The 16,183-nt window shown below is 42.6% G+C and overlaps 1 protein-coding gene across 2 annotated transcripts in view; it reads left to right on the top strand.

The window, feature by feature from the left end:
- Window positions 1-16,183, top strand: part of Gpd2 (glycerol-3-phosphate dehydrogenase 2) — a 136,424-nt gene that overhangs the window by 92,491 nt on the left and 27,750 nt on the right. For both annotated transcript variants that reach the window (XM_050122261.1, XM_050122257.1), the window contains exons 7-8: window positions 12,230-12,394; window positions 13,601-13,745. In XM_050122261.1, coding sequence (XP_049978218.1) covers window positions 12,230-12,394; window positions 13,601-13,745 — 310 coding nt within the window. The remainder of the gene's footprint in view (window positions 1-12,229; window positions 12,395-13,600; window positions 13,746-16,183) is intronic.

Below are 16,183 nucleotides of genomic sequence, written 5' to 3'. Positions count from 1 at the left end.
ACCTCTACCAGTCTGAAACATCTAATCCTGCTGTCTCAGCTTCCAGGAACTAGGGTTTATAGACCTGTGCCACTATTTTAAGCAAGAACTGTTCATGGTATTGTTTTATTGTAATTTATGTAATAGTTTATCTAAAAAACAGCTTATTTATCGAATCATTTCATTTGTAACCTCAGATAATTATTGAGTGTAAATTCCAGGCTGCAGATTATTGGAAACGTTTTTCTCCAGTCCAGGGAAATATTGATTACATATGTAGCGATTTCCCCCCTCCTGCTATCCCAAAGGGGGACGTTCTATATTACATGTTTATTTTATTTTCATCAACATACTTGTTTTTATATATGGCTATGGCGTTTGGCACATTATTTGCTGTATAGTTACAGTATTGATAGCCTTTCCTTGTTAACTGTGTTGTACATAAACACCATGTCTTTTTGTCTGGAAGACAATTCAGATATTCTGTTATTAGCAGGCAGTGAAATTAGACTGAATTTTATAGTATTTTCATCTCTGCACCGTGTTTGCCTGAGCATGAGTATTGGTAAAGGCCCAGGACACCTGATTGTTCATTTCCCTCTGGTGATCAGGCTATGCTAAGTTGATTGGCATTAGAACAACTCAGTCTGTAAATTGATTACTTTGAACAAACCAAACAAACAGGAAACAAAGCCTCAATACCCCCCTGCTCGCTAGGCATTGTCCTAGCCAGAGATCAAGTCTTGCCTGTTGCTGGGGCATAGAGTTCTTCCCCTTCTTCATTCTGCCAAGAAGCTAAACATCCCATGAAATCAGTGACTCGGGTTGCTTTTCAAAAAGGAGGTTCCGAAATAAACGTATGATAGTAATCAAATTAAGATAAAGATTTTGTCAGTAAAGGTTCAGACAGTGCTAGGATGTAGTTGAGTTGATAGTTTTTGTTTATTTGGACTCCCCCCCCCCCCAACATACACAAAGCCCTGGTTTCATCCCAGTACCCTGTAAGCTGGTTGGTAGCACACCTCTATAATCCTAGCACTTGGGAGGTGGAGGTAGAATATTTTTCATTTGAACATTATGTAAAAGGAGAGATAAGATCAATTTACTAGAAGGCAATCTTTGCTGAAAAAAATTAAGAAACTACCACAGTCATGTGTTCTCAATTTGATCATTTCAGAGGCTTAGTCGGTGGGCAGAGAAGTTGCTCTCAGCTGCAGTTTCAGACGAGAAAGCGGACCGTGGGAGGCTCTGAGCCTAGTGGTGGTGGGCAGGGTCCCGACCAGGTGTGGCCAGTTTTCAGGCCCCCTCTCTCTGGAGGATGCCAACTCTTCAGATAATCTGGACCCTTGGCCCTGGTCAGAATGATTTGATAACAAGTTGATAAGGGGTGGAATCTTTTGTGATTAGAGAGAGAAATCTGATAAGAAACCGACTCAGGGACCGAACAGATAAAGGTTCTCAGAAGGCTGCTTGTTGTTAGAATCCCCTGGCTGGTCCTTAGTGCAGGGTTCCACGTGTTTATTATGTAGGTCACACTCTGAGTCACCTCTGGGGTTGGCTGTTCCCCGCGTCCCGTAAAGTGTTCAGAAAAATAAAGAAGATGGGTATGCGTTACGTTAGTGAAGGATTTCATTTATGTTGGCCGGTCCTGTGAGGAAAGGTGGTTTAGTTACGTAAAAGGAACGCTTTTGCCTTGATATGTAATTAAGTTGTTAGTTTTTTTAGTTGGTTTATGTTAAATTTGGGAATAGAAACGGCTGTAATTTAAAAAGCAGAGCGAGAGAAAGACACCTGGTGACAGAACTAATGTAGAGGTTCTTTTGTTTTTATTAAGGGAAAGGGAACATAGAAGGAGGAAAGCGGAGGGGGAGACCAGCCTCTGGGGAACAGTAGCAGCAGAAGAGAAGAGAGGGAAGGGGAGAGACAGAGACGGGCAGAAAGACAGAAAGTAACAGACAGACGAGGGGGGGGAGCTGGGAGGTGGGCAGGGCCCTTTTAAAATTGAACATAGTGAATGTGCACAGGAGGTGCTCTTAGTGGCTACAGCTGAGAACATATCCTGTCAGAACCCAAGGGCGGGTAGATTCCTGAATACTAACAGAAACCTTAAAAAATAAGTAGAGCTGGGCAATGTCTAAAAAATCTTTTGGGTCTACCTGTGGCAGGGCATGATAAGAAAGTTGAGGCACAGAGCATGGGGCTTGCCCACTTTAGCGACATGCAGAAGATACTAAGAGAAAAGGAATTATTTTCATTCCTCTCGCTCCCCCTTCTGTTCATCTCCTCCCTCTTTCCTAGTCCTCCTTTTTTTTGGGGGGGGTCGTCTTTCAGACAGGTTCTGTCTGTGTAGACCTTAATGTGGGATTCCCCTCTGTGTGCTGTGAATATATTTTATTACCATTGGTTAATAAAGAAGCTGCTTTGGCCTATGGCAGGGCAGAATATAGCAAGGTGGGAGATCCAAGCAGAGATAGAGGAGGAAGAAGGTGGAATCAGAGAGACACCATCTAGTTGCCAAAGGGGAAAGACATGGGAAACTTACCAGTAGGCCACAGCCTCATGTTGATACACAGATTAATAGAAATGTTTTAATTTAAGATGTAAGAGCTAGCTAGGAATACGCCTGGGTCATTGGGCAAACAGTGTTGTAATTAATGTAGTTTCAGGTCTGGGAAGCCAGGGAACAAAAAGGCCATCTCCATTTACAAGTCCTGGCTTTCTTGGAACTCTGCATGGGTCAGGTTGGCCTCAAGTGTGCAGATATCTACCTCCCTTCCCTGTCTCCTGAGTACTGGGATTAAAGGCATGCACCACCATTCCTAGCCTTTCTTCTAACATTTTCTTGACTTTTCTCACTATCTAGCCCAGACTGGCTTTGAATCTGCTATTCCCTTGCGTTGTTATCCACAGTGCTGGGATTACAGTTTTGACCCACGGTGCCTGGCAAGGGAAAGAGATTCTCTTTGGAAGATTCCTGTGACAACAGAAATGCTGGGAAGTCAAAAAAGCATAGCTGGAAAAATAAGGGACCAACCAAAAATGATTTGTAGTACCCCGTCTCAGGACGTGTGTTCTCTTCGCTGAGGCAAGTGACCAGGGGCACTGCCTCCACTGCTGGCCCATCTGTCACTGTTGCAGTTAGAAAGTGGGCAGCGCTGCCACCAAGCCTCACTGCTATTTTACTTTTTTTTTTTTTTTTAATCTTCAGCCCTGAATGGAGGAAGGCCTGTGATTAGGGAGCCAGACTGGAGGCTGACCTTTCTTCTGTGGGAAGGGAGCCTCTTGGCAAGGCTAATAAATGAGACAGAGAACCAGGTAGACATTAGGAAGCCAGACAAGAAGCCACACCAAGTACTAGGCAGGTGCCTGCTGCTGTTGACTATTTAAGGGACTGGAAGTCAGCACTACCATTTGCCTGTGATACCATGTTTTATAGCTAATGTTGATTTCCTCTGTAAAAAACTGACAGAATTCCCTGCTTGTTTTTATTTGTTTGTTTGTTTAAGAGGGAGTGAAGAGTCCGGGATAAAGATTTGATAAGTTTAGTATTTTGAAACAATTTATTGTTCTATCAGTTCATCAATATTAGTTTCTTCTGGGTTCAAATCCATCCGTGCGTCTTCCGATTTATTAAAAAAAAATTCCACTTGTCTTTTGTTTTTGTTTTTTTGAGAGGAGGGTTTCTCTGTAGCTTTGGAGCCTGTCCTGGAACTAGTTCTTGTAGACCAGGCTGGCCTCAAACTCACAGAGATCTGCCTGCTTCTGCCTTTTGAGTGCTAGGATTAAAGGTGTGCGCCACTACCGCCCGTCACTTGTCAATCATATTGAAAGGAGAGTAAAAAAGGAAAAGCAACTTTCTTTGGAGTGAAGTTCAGAGATTTAGAGATGGGTTGTCATACTTTTGAAGGAGGAAATATTTGTCAGACTGATGACCAGTAAAAAAAATTTTTTTTTGTATGTGTGGACTCCCACCTGTCATGGAACGCATGGGCAGGTCAGAGGACAACTGGAGGAGTCAGTCCTGGCTTTCGATCAGGTGGGCCCTGGGACTGAGCTCAGGTTGTCAGGATTGGCACCAAGCGCCTTTACCTGCTGAACCATTTAGAATTGAAAAATATTCAGTTTTCTTTAAAGCATTTTGACAGTAACCGTAATTGTTTTCAAGAGAGCATCTCTCTGTGTAGCACTGACTGTTGAGGTACATCTCAAAGGACTACTAAGAAACTCCTCTTTCCTTCTCTCTCTCTTTCATGTATGTGCTATGTGTGCATGGGTGTTCACGTGTGTAGGCACACATGACAGCAGGTACCAATGACTCTGGTGTCCTCCTTGATCTTTCCCCAACTTTTGTTTGGAATCAGGGTCTCACTTGAACAAAGATTTCATTGGTTGAGCTCGTTAATCAGCTATGTTGCTCCATGGGCCCCCTGTCGCTACCTCCCTGGCACTGGTGTTAGTCTGTCAATCCCAGCCAGTATTTACATGGCTTCTGGGAATCTGGACTTCATGGTTATATAGCAAGGACTCTACACACTGAGTCATCTCTCCTGCCCTTTTTTTCTCTCTTCTGATAAAATTGATGATAGTGGTGGTTATAAAGGGGCCTTGGATGGGATTGTAGTTCAGATGAGGTAAGATCTGGAATCCGTAGGTATTGCACGAGGGTTTTAGGACGTGCCTTTTACTGTAAATAAGTTTTCTGGTCAGATTCCTAGAAAATGATGTTTACCCGTGGGAAGGAAGAATGTCCTTAATTGTGCTGGTGCCCTGGAATCTCCTTTGTCAAGGGGCTTCAGCCTGCCTCAGGTACAGCGAAGTCAGGTGTTGCTTTGTAGAAACCAACCTTGACACTGAATGCACATTCCCTGTGGGGGGAAAAAAACTTGGCAAATCTGCCCCACATTTAGGAAAGAAGCATTGATATGTCTGGAGCATTGGGTTTGGTCGCATTTTAAGGAAACTTCAGGGTAAAGAGAAAAAGTTTGCTATGACACCAGGAGAATGGAAACACGTGCTGTCAAGAAGCTGTGATTTTACTTCCATAGCTCACAGTCCACAGCGATTGGATCAATCTGAACTTTTTGGTTTCTGTTTCCACAAATGGTACTTTGGTACCCAGTACAGAGGGAGTAACTGTTGAATAAACACCCACAGAAGGAATGAACCTCAAAAATCTTCAGCTCAGTTTTCTTGGATGACGATTCTATGTTGTCTACAGTCTTGATGTCTGGATGGCGGTTCAGTGAAGGCAGCTCTTCTCCACCAGAACTGCACCCCTCAGGATGGAATGAGTTCAGAGCATTTTGTGAACCGGAAGAGTAAACCCGGGCTGTGAGGCTTCACAATTACAGCGTTCACTGTAACTCTCCAACTTCATTTCAACTGATTTTTGTGTCTTTAATCTTTTCACTTTTACTCTCCTAAAAAGTACTGAGAGGAAAAGAAGGAAGGGAAAAAATGAAAAAGAGCTACTCTTGGCTTGTGCTGGAGAGAATGGATTGTCCTCAAGTAGGCAGGCACAGGGAGTGTTCATTGTAAACTAACGTATAGAACATTTCGGTACTGAAATAGCTAATGAATACCCAAAGCATTCTGTTGTTTGCATTTGGAATGAAGTTTCATTTTTGTTACTCTAGTTAGATTCCTAAGTGTCTGAGAAGTAGAAAACTCACTCCTCATTAGATTTATTTAAAACTTTTTTCAAGAAAGGAAAAAGTCCTGGGGGTATAGAAACTTTACTTACTTCAGTATGTCATGTTAAGGCAGTTGACAGTGTTTCCTTTACATGGGGCCAAAGACCACAGATCCACCCTGATTGCTAATTATTCAGACTGTAAATAGCTTATTCGAGAACTTAGGGTGAGACAAAAGAAACACGAAGGAACAAAAGGCCTTGGATAATGAAAAAGATATTGTGAAGAGAAAGGCCAGGCAGAATTATGATGCGGGTCACATCCTGTGCCTGCATTTAATTGTACCTTTGTATTAAATAATAAAAATGATTACATGTTCAGTGCTAACAGGTGTCCCTTCCTGAGAACTATAGTATGGATAAGTGACAGCAAATTACTCCAATTCATCAACTTGGAATATTATGCCTTTGGTTTTCTCTATTTTATATTAAAAGACTATAGTCTTGTATTAGAAGACATTTTCTGGAAAAATGTACAGCAATGCGGGATGATTTTCAAAAAAACTTAATTTCTGGTAAATATGTATAAAATATAGGTGAATACTTTACAATCTCAGTAAGAGAAAAGTCATTTTGTAGGTACTACCTAACATATTTGAGTCATACTTATACCAGACCTGTATTCCTGTACTTGGTACTTTTGTATAGGCTTTGGGTGTCTGTAAGAAATAGCCATGATAGAAGGTCGTAACTGGTCTTCCTTAATTCCTTTTCTAAAAAAATGTATATGTTTGAGAGTTTGTCTACATGTATTTATATGAATCACGTGGGTGCAGTGTCCCTGGAAGCCAGAAGAGGGTGTCAGGTTCCAGGGAACTGGAGTTACAGATGTGGTGAGGTTTCATATGGATTCTGGGAATTGAACCCGGGTTCTCTAACCATCTCTTAACCACTGAGCCGTCTCTCCAGACCATTCTTTGATTGCTTAAATCTTTTTGCTCATACATTGGCATTTATCTGCACAGCTCCTCTGTTCTTGTCTAGGGTAGACTGGTGATCTTTTGCACTCTGCTAAACTTGAATCTGTTTGTGAGGTAGGTGTTGACTGAGTGACAGAGCTGATATGGCCTGGGCTGGGATGACTGGTACAAATCACACTTCACATCTTCCCCTGTGTCCTGCTCACCTGAGAATGTCCCTCCTTTTCACAGCTTTGGCAGGAAGTAGGAGCCCAAGTCCTTTGAAACTCTGCTTTTGCCATGGCTACTAGTATTCCACTGACTAAGCAATGTCCCGTGTGGAATCTAGAATAAGAATGAAAGGGGACACGGAATACTTATGACAAAAGTCATGGCTATGAAAAAGTGGTAAGAGATAGAATTTGTAATATATCACACAGTTATACAAATGAAACATCATTAAAATTTTTAGACCATTGAAAAAGGATAATTTCTATTTTTTCCCGTTCTTCTGATTTCCTCGGTGAGGCACCTTTATTTTTTGACTTTTCTTCCTTTTCTTTTTCCTTTTCTTGACACTTTCTCATTATGTGGCCTTGCCTGGCCTGGAACTCTCTGGCCTCAGAGAGATTCACCAGCCTCTGCCTCTCACATACTGGTATTAAAGGAATGTGCTGCCATGCTTGGCTTGACCGGTTTTTACTGGACATTTATACAAAGTTTGAGAAGCAATACCTTGAGAAGAACAGACTCTCGCAGGAGCTGTGTAATTTCAGAAGCACCCAGCCTCTCTGTAAAGGACACGAGACATACAAATGTTTTGCCTTATCCACATCCCCCCAGCCCGGTGAATGGTACCCTCACTTCAACCTCAGCATCACCCTGTAGCATGTTATCTCTGCTTCATTCCCTCCACGTATCCTGACCCCACCAGTTCTAACACAGAAAGCACTTTCAATCAATGATTTTGGAAATTGTGTGGTCAGAATTCTTCATGAATGAATGAAACGAATTCTCATCTCAGCTTTTCCTTCTAAACCGTGCTCCTCACATGCACGTAAAGCAGAAGTTAAGAATCTCCACACTCTGATGCACACACACACCTATTTCTCTCAGTTTCCTGCCTTCTTCCTTTGGAAAGGGAAGTTTTAAATGTAATGGCTGCATTCGATCAGCTTGACTTTTGTACATTAGCCCAACTGGAAAGGGGAAGCTGCTGGAGAGGTCACGGTGACACAGGCAGCCTGAGACAATGAAGCACGCTGTGAGGATTTTGTTGGAAATGGGGCCAAGGCTGTAGGAGAAGATTCTCTCTGGCAGGCACCTGGCCCCCGTTGCTCATCAAAATGATTGTTTCAGACTCAGGTCAGGGCATAGGCTGATGGGAGGAAATTCTCTTAATTGCAAACTGGCGGTTGGGTGAGGACATCAGGACAGGTGTAATTTTAATAAATTGGTTAAGGTTAGACTTTCTGTGCTAGTAGGTAGGTGGGAGTTAGGCATGTCTATTTATGCATAGGTCTTTACGCAGCCAGGGATTTAAAAAGTATCTTGTACTAAAGGGATTGTAGAGGATCATGAGAGCACCACAGAATTGTACCAGCTTGTTTACTCCCTTTTTATCTTTTCAAATGTAGTTATCCTTCATATTCTTGGTACATTCAGTCATTTCCTTCCTTCTTCCCTCCCTCCCCCCTCTTTTCCCCTCCCTTCTTGTCTTTCCCTCCCCTCCCCTCCTTTTCGTCCTGCCCTCCTTCCTTTCCCCCTTCTTTCTTCCTCCCCTGTTTGTCCTTTAACTTAGCTGCCAGGCTTTCGCTCTGAACTGAGTATCTGTGAGGAGGTTTTGCACAGAGCCTGTCTTTTAGGTGGCTCCCCTTAACATACACACGCTCACACGTGTTTCTCCGACACAGTCTCTCGCTCTTCTGTGGAGGCCATTGGGCGTGAAGACCACAGCTCCCCCAACAACCTGTATTCTTTTTGATGGGTACATCTCATGCCCTGTTTTTGGGCAGTTCCCCCTTCCTATGGTTCTGTCCTTCAGACTGTATGCTTGCCGTGTGCCCATATGTAAGATTTCTAGTGCAGACGTGCACGGAGCAGGAGACAGATTTGCACAGTTGCCGTCTGGGCCCTTGTGTGGGTGCCAAGGTAGTGCTGCTGAATGGAACAGGAGATGTTGCCTGGTGCTGAGGAAATGGGCTGGAAACATCTAAACTTCATGAGTGGATCAATTGTGTGGGCGTTTTAGGCTAATCCCATCTTGGTCTCGTGATTGGCAGTGTTGTCAAAACCTTCTTCATCTAGAAATAAAGTTACAGGACACACAGAGACACTTTTCAAAAATGTCAGGAAACAGAGTGGGGTAATTTAGTTGAAAATGATGAAAATGTATCACACCTCCAGAAGTGCTCACTGCAGGGTTTGATGTGTCCACGGTGAAGGGCAAGTTGACGGGCTTAGAGGAGCTAAGGGGAAAGCCATGAAGAGATGCCTGGACACAGTATTTCTGGGTGGAGACAGGAGCCCCTGGTCAGGCAGAAGCCCATTCCTTGCTCTTTAGCTTGTAGGAGCTAATCACGGTTATGTGTGCGTCTCCACAGCGCAAGGGCAGCATGTGAGCTAGTCCTTAGGGACACTCTCAGAAACACTGCCCCTTCATTCCCTGTTTGTTCATCTTACCTAGAGGGGTTAGTTAGTTTGGGATTAAATTTAGATTTTATATATTGCTAGCTTTTCCACTGCCCTCAAATATCTAGCTACCACTTACTCACTTCTAAAAAATTAGCAACATTTATTGGATATTGGTTTTGTTCTGGGACAGGGAAAGGGGAAGAATCAACATAGGACTCTTGCTATGTTCTGCAGCAGGGGGATGACCCAGTTATTGTAATGGAAGGTCAGGTTTAGCTGGGCAGGCTACCTTCTGTCTTTACCTCATTCCTTTTATTTGTCTCAGTGCTCAGCTCATAGGAAAGGAATTCTATTTTTCTAAGTAAGAGTTGTCTGGGCTGTAGAAGTGCACACCTTTAATCCTAATACTCGGGATGCAGAGGCAGGTGGATCTCTGTGAGTTTGGGGCCAGCGTGTTCTATAGAGTGAGTTCCACGACAGCCAGAACAATATAGTGAGACCCTGTATCAGAACCCATCTTCCCACCACAAAAGATAAACACAGATGAAATATGGGTGAATACACTCTCAGAAAGTCTGTAGAAAAGGTACATTTAAGACATAATGCTGAGCTGAGAGAAAGAACACACAATTTGCTTTGAAGGGACAAGATGCAGATAAGGGGAGACTTGATGAGGAGATACAGGAATTGGATCCTAGAATTGTTTCCTAGAACTTCCAGAATGGTACCCAACCAGAAGAGTAATAAGCAGGGGTAAAGACAAGAAGGCCCAGATACAAGGTAGTTGCAGCTAATTCTAGCAATTTGAGATTATAAGGCTAATAGGGGTAGGAATGTGGTGGACCAGCATTGAATCTTGAAGAATTTCATCACTAAATGACAATCCTGAACCAAGGTGAAGAAAAACGGGTGCTATCAGAATCAGCTTGGAGTTGGTGATGACTGTGTGGCTGATTTGCCACATAAACTCAGGAATGCATTGTTTTGAACTGGCATTAAGATCATTAGAGTTTGGAAGCAAACAACTGGCAAGCAGAGTATAAATCTCAGCAGCTTCTGGGTGGAGGGACGGGGTAGGGAAGCGGTGGCACCTTTAAATTGGGCGTGGAGGTCCAAGCTGAAGGATAATGAGAAGTTGTGATCCTCTGGGTAGTAACTGGAGGTTCTGCCGGCCATGGTGCCTTCATCTAGGGTTTAAAGTAGTTCACCCACTCTGCACTTTCCATGCTAAGGCAAAAATGACTTATGGCTTGTCTCTCGTACCAGTAAATGGTGTGGCTTTCTTGTGCTACCAAATGCATGCCTGCGCCAGGGAGGCAGCAAGGCAGTGCACTGCTAAACACTTAAGCCACTGGAAGGGTCCATGGGATGTTGCCTATTTTCTATTTACTTACTTTATTTTGAGATAGTGTTTGGCTGTCCTCAAACTCACAGAGATCTACTTGCCTCTGCCTGCCGAGTGCTGGGGTTAAAGGTGTACAACTAAACCCAGCATTCTTGTCATCTCTACTCCAGAGAGAAAGCAACTGTATAGAGAGAGGCCATTTCATTCCTTGGGTTGTGTGTGTCCATCTAGCCTCTCACAACTTCTGGTTTTAAAGAACTTACATTAATGAAGGTCGGCTTCTTAAACTTGGCTGTCTTGAGCCACTTTAGGATCAGACTGATTGGAAGCTGATGGAGCCTGCATGTTTTCCAGAATCCCGAATGCTGCCTTTGTATGTTTTCTTTAATCTGTAGACTTTTGATACAGGAAATCCAATATAATATTTTAAGGGTAATAAATGACGCGCTTTTCGATAAAGCCACCCCAGAACAATAATCATTCTGCACGTCAGGCGTTGATACCGACTCTCCCCTTATAGTGCTTGTACTTAGGTGGAGAGTTTCTTCCAGGCTGGCTTTCTTCAGGCGGTTTTCGAATAAGATGTTTGAGGGGAGGGGCCGCAGGATCTTCAGTCATCGATTCTCTCTTTATAACTTTGCCCTTTTCCCAGGAACAGATGACTCGTGTAGGGCTCCCAGACTGAATCACAAGGAAGAAACTTTACATAAACCATTTATACTACATGTTTGGTATGCTGGCGGCATAAATCAACAACAATATCCATTACAGATTCCTCCCTGTATCAGTATTATCTTGATAGAACTGGGCCCGATGTGTGGGAATTTGAACTCTGATTCAATACATCTAGCCCTGGATAATTAATTATTCAGGGCACAGAGAACCTGGCCCTGCGATGTAGAGTAATTCTTCCTGGTCAGCGTTAACTCCACTGGCAATAATAAATAGGAAAAGTCTCCAGTGATGCCAGTATTTTAAAGTGATTAATCATCTCGTCCCCCTTCTCCTCCCCCTTAGTTTTCTTTAACTAGGCTTTTTCAGCAATAAATCTCTAACAACACAGGTAGGAATTGTTCTGTAATTAAATTTTGCCCTGCTTAATTTCTTACCTTTTATGTGCTATTAAAAAAATGCTACATTTTAAGGAGCCCTGATCAAAATTCAAAGCAAGAGAAATCCTTTTATGGAATACTGAGACTCCCTACGGAAGAGGAAAGTCTTGATTTTGAATATTAGATAGGCATGCACTCATAAAAATTGTTCGTCAACACCAGTTGGGGTGTCAGATATTCCAAGGATTTGAATTGCTTAGCTTCCATGTTTATGGCTTCTCTGTATTAGAAAAAGTCTGACACATACATATGTTCCCACATGGAGAGAATAATTACTTATTTGAGAAATAAGTTTAAAACTTCCCGATAGTTGGCGTCAGCTCGGTAGGAAAGGACGAGTCCCATCACTTTAATCTCACACAGCATGCACTTGCTCAGGAAGCAGGTAAATGTTGCCCAGGGATTGAGCGCAGATCTGCAGATGGTGCCCTGTAGAGCTGCCCAGCCATCAAGTAGATTCCAGGTGACAGGGACCTTCGTGACATATCTGTTGTGACACACTTCTCTACCACAAGTCCGTGGCTCGAGGTGACTCCTGTCCCTCCCCTTGTGCTTCTCTCTGCTGCAGGACAACACAACGATGCACGGATGAACCTCGCCATCGCCCTCACCGCTGCCAGGTATGGGGCTGCCACAGCCAATTACATGGAGGTGGTGAGCTTGCTCAAGAAGAAAGACCCCGAAACTGGGAAAGAGCGTGTGAGCGGCGCACGGTGCAAGGATGTCCTCACAGGTATGCCAGGGTCCACAAGGGAGGCATTTCTTAGCATTTTGCTGTGCTTGTATAATGACTGAGCTAGGATTTTTCTGTCACTTTTCTTTCAGTGAAGGCAGACTTCAGTCATATTAATTATATTCTTTATTGTCAACAATGCCTGGTTTAACATGAAAATTTTCCCTTGTGGGACTTGCCAATTTTTCCCTTTTGTGTTAAATAGTAACACTAATGATAAGGATAATAATAAATGCCCGCAGAACTCTTACAGCTGTGAATGCTTTTCATTTCCCTCGCAGAAACATGTGATTAATAAAATTAAATCAATGTGCCAAGTCTTTGAGCATCACTTAGGTGGCACAGGCAGGGCATTTACACGGCCTTTGAGTCAATCACTTAGAACTCAATGAGATTTCCATTCTCGCCACAGCCCTAGCCCTGGGTAGGCAGCTGCAAAACCACATCATTTCTTCTCTTTCCTCTCTCTCTCTCTGTCTCTCTCTCTCATCTTTCTCTCTCTCTCATCTCTGTGTGTGTGAGTGTGTGTGTGTGTGTGTGTGTGCACACGTGCGCATGCACATGCATGTGCCTGTGTGCCCATGTGGACAATGGCATAGCATGAACGTGGAAGTTAGAGGACAAGCTTGGAGTCTTTTTTCTCCTTCCACCATGTAGGTTCTCTGGATTGAACTCAGGTTGCCAGGCTTGGTGTCAGGTGTCTTAATCCCCTGCGGTAGCCAGCTGTTTCTTTCATTTCCTTTCTCCCTTCCTTCCTTTCCTTCTCTTTCTCTTTGCATTTGCGTTTTAAGGACAAACCATGTACTCCTTCCACTTTCTTTGTGTTTAGTACTTTGGTCATAGGCACTTTATATGGCTCTTGTTTCCCGGTGCTGGGGATTGATCCCCACTTTTCAAATACCAGGCAAGAGCTCTACCACTGAGCTGTATCCCCACCCTCCAGATCATAGGCTCTTTACGAATAGACTGAGACCCACAATGAGAAGGTGGTTGGCTTTCTTCCTTTTTAATTCAGACTTGTTTGGGGTAAATTTACTCAGGAGTGAGCCTTTTGTTTGGCTCCTTCAGTAACTGTGGATGTGCATGTCACATAGTGTGGAATGTGATCTTCCTCGCCATCAGTTAAGTTAATAGATGGACTAATAACCCAGCTCTGGTGAGCAGAGAACAAACGGAGTATGTAATCGATGCCACTTTTCTTCACAGGGCAGGAGTTTGACGTGAGAGCCAAATGTGTTATCAATGCCACCGGACCTTTCACAGACTCCGTGCGCAAAATGGATGACAGCAATGCCCCTGTCATCTGCCAGGCCAGCGCAGGTGTCCACATTGTGATGCCCGGGTACTACAGGTAACACCATTCAGTGCTGACACCCATCGCCCGAGAGAAAGGCTCACAACACACTAAGTGTCTTCTGTTACACTCTTAGAATTTTTTGGAAGTGTTTACTGTGGTTTATTTACATTTTTTTCATTGTGTATATTGGTCTATGGTTCTGATACATGAGGGACACTTTCTGACATTCATTGTACATTGAGTATGTTTTTCCTATGTCCTCTGGCTTTCTCTCCCCGTACCCCCATCCCACTAGTCCCCTTTGGTTTATTCTTTCATGTTGTATATACATACACAATTTTAAGGATCTTTATAAAAATCTAGGAAACACACGAGAGAAGACACGATATTTGTGCTCCTGAGACTGGTGGAATTGGTGTGATATGATTCTGTCCAATCACATCCTTCTTCCTGTAAGCAACATGACTTCATCCTTCTTTAGGATGAAAGAAACTGCACAGTGTGTATTCATCCCCTTTCCTCTGTTGCTGGACACCTAGGTTGACTTCTTAACTATTGAGAACAGTGTGACATTGATATGGATGTGCAAGCGTCTGTCACATGTTGCCTTGGAGTCTTTTGATAAATATCCAAGAATTATCATTATGGAAACGGAATTATCATATGGTAGACATGTTTCTGTTTTTAGCTTTTTTTTTGGTTTTCAGAACCTCTATGCTCATTTCCATAGTGACTAGACTAGTTTATACTCCTAGTAGGAGTGAATAGGGCTCCCCATTCGTATTCCTGCCAGCATTTGTGATTATTTGCTTTCTTAATAACTGCAATTCTCACTGATGATTGATGACAGTGAATGTTTTTTTCATGAATTTATTGGCCATTTGTTTTTCGTCTTTTGAGAACTTTCTCCATCATTGGCCCAGTCATCTTATTGACTGGCTTGCTTGATTGATTTCAAAACATTTTTATCACATTTACATATTTGTGTGTGTGCATGTTGTGTGCATATGCGTAGAAGTGTTCACGCACAGACACACACATGCCTACAGGTGATCATGTGCAAGTGTGAATGCATGCATGCTATGGCATGTGTGTGGAGGACAGAGGACAATTTGTGTGAGTTATTCTCTCCTGTGTAAGTCCATGTGTTTGAACTCAGGTCATCAGGCTTGGCAGTAGACACCTTTGTCTGCCCCTGGTTTGTTTGTTTGTTTGTTTGTTTATTTATTTATTTATTTATTTATGTGTTTTTTGAGTTTTTATATATTCTAGAAATGAGCACTATGTCAGATGTATAATTAACAAGAACTTTCTTCTATTCTGCAGACATTTTTCATTTGATTAATTGTCTTCTTTGCTGTGCAATTTTCAATTCCATGAAATCCCATTTGCCAGCTGTTGGCATTATTTTCTGAGCAACTGGAGTCCTCTTCAGAATGTCCTTGCCTGTGTCTGTATCTAGCTTCATGCTTTCCATTGACGTCTTTGACCTATCTGAAGTTGTTTTGGGGATGTGGATGTCCAGTTTTCCCATCTGTGGTAGAGGCCATCTTGTCTCTGGTGTGGGTGTATTTTTGGCATTTTTGTCAAAGTTCACCTGGCTGTATCTGAGTAGGTTTTAATGTGTTTTCTCTATTTTCCATCTCAATTATTGTTATTAACACTATTAATATGTAATATATCTGTGAAAAAGTCTGTAAGACTATGCTAAGAGTACAGATCGTCTAGTAACTAGTAATACTTCATGAAATGTTTTATATATGAAGTTGTTCATTTTGACATTATTACAGAAGATTCTAAACTACTTCCATTCCACCTTGGAGAAATAAATAGATTATGGCTTACTTTCACATTAAAACTATAACTTCAAATAACTTTAGTAGACTAGAAAAGCTCTAATGATGCAATGGTCTTTCAAGATACACACCTAGACATTGTGTAGTAGGATCTAAGACATACATGTGTCTATAGATTTTTTTGCACAAAGATCAGAAATATGTTGGAGATTAATGTCTAGATCATATGATTTTGTATGAGAGTGTTCTTTAAATATTTGAAGTATCTGATGAAGTAGATCTGTGGGAAGCACCTTGCACTGTTTAACCACCCATGTTTTTCTGGCCTACTAGCTTGTTTAAAAGATGAGAACCACAGACGCAGCTTTTATCTTCACTGCTGAGATTTTTCTACATCTTTCTCCTCCTTCTTTTCCCCTTGCCTCTCTGTTTCTTTTTAAACAGAGTTTCATCTGTAGCCCAGGCTGGCTTCCAACTCTGCATCCTGCTGCCCCAGCTTCGGAGTGCTGAGATTGCAAGCTTTCTGTTCAGCAGCAGCCTCGTGGGGCTTAGGTTTCCTTCTCTGTTGTATCACTCACCCACAGAGGTCTTAGGCTAATCCTTACACTTCAGCCATTCTTTGGCAGGCAAATCTTATTTCCTGAACCCTAGTTTACCCATTACTGGGAAAGGAATTGCCATGTTCTTGTAGAGTGG

The sequence above is a fragment of the Alexandromys fortis genome, unplaced genomic scaffold, assembly GCF_014885135.2.
Source record: "Alexandromys fortis isolate MF-2015 unplaced genomic scaffold, M_Fortis_MF-2015_v1.1 scaffold_8_9099976_23576923, whole genome shotgun sequence".
Classification (NCBI taxonomy): domain Eukaryota; kingdom Metazoa; phylum Chordata; class Mammalia; order Rodentia; family Cricetidae; genus Alexandromys; species Alexandromys fortis.
This window is presented reverse-complemented; position numbering and strand designations above follow the sequence as displayed.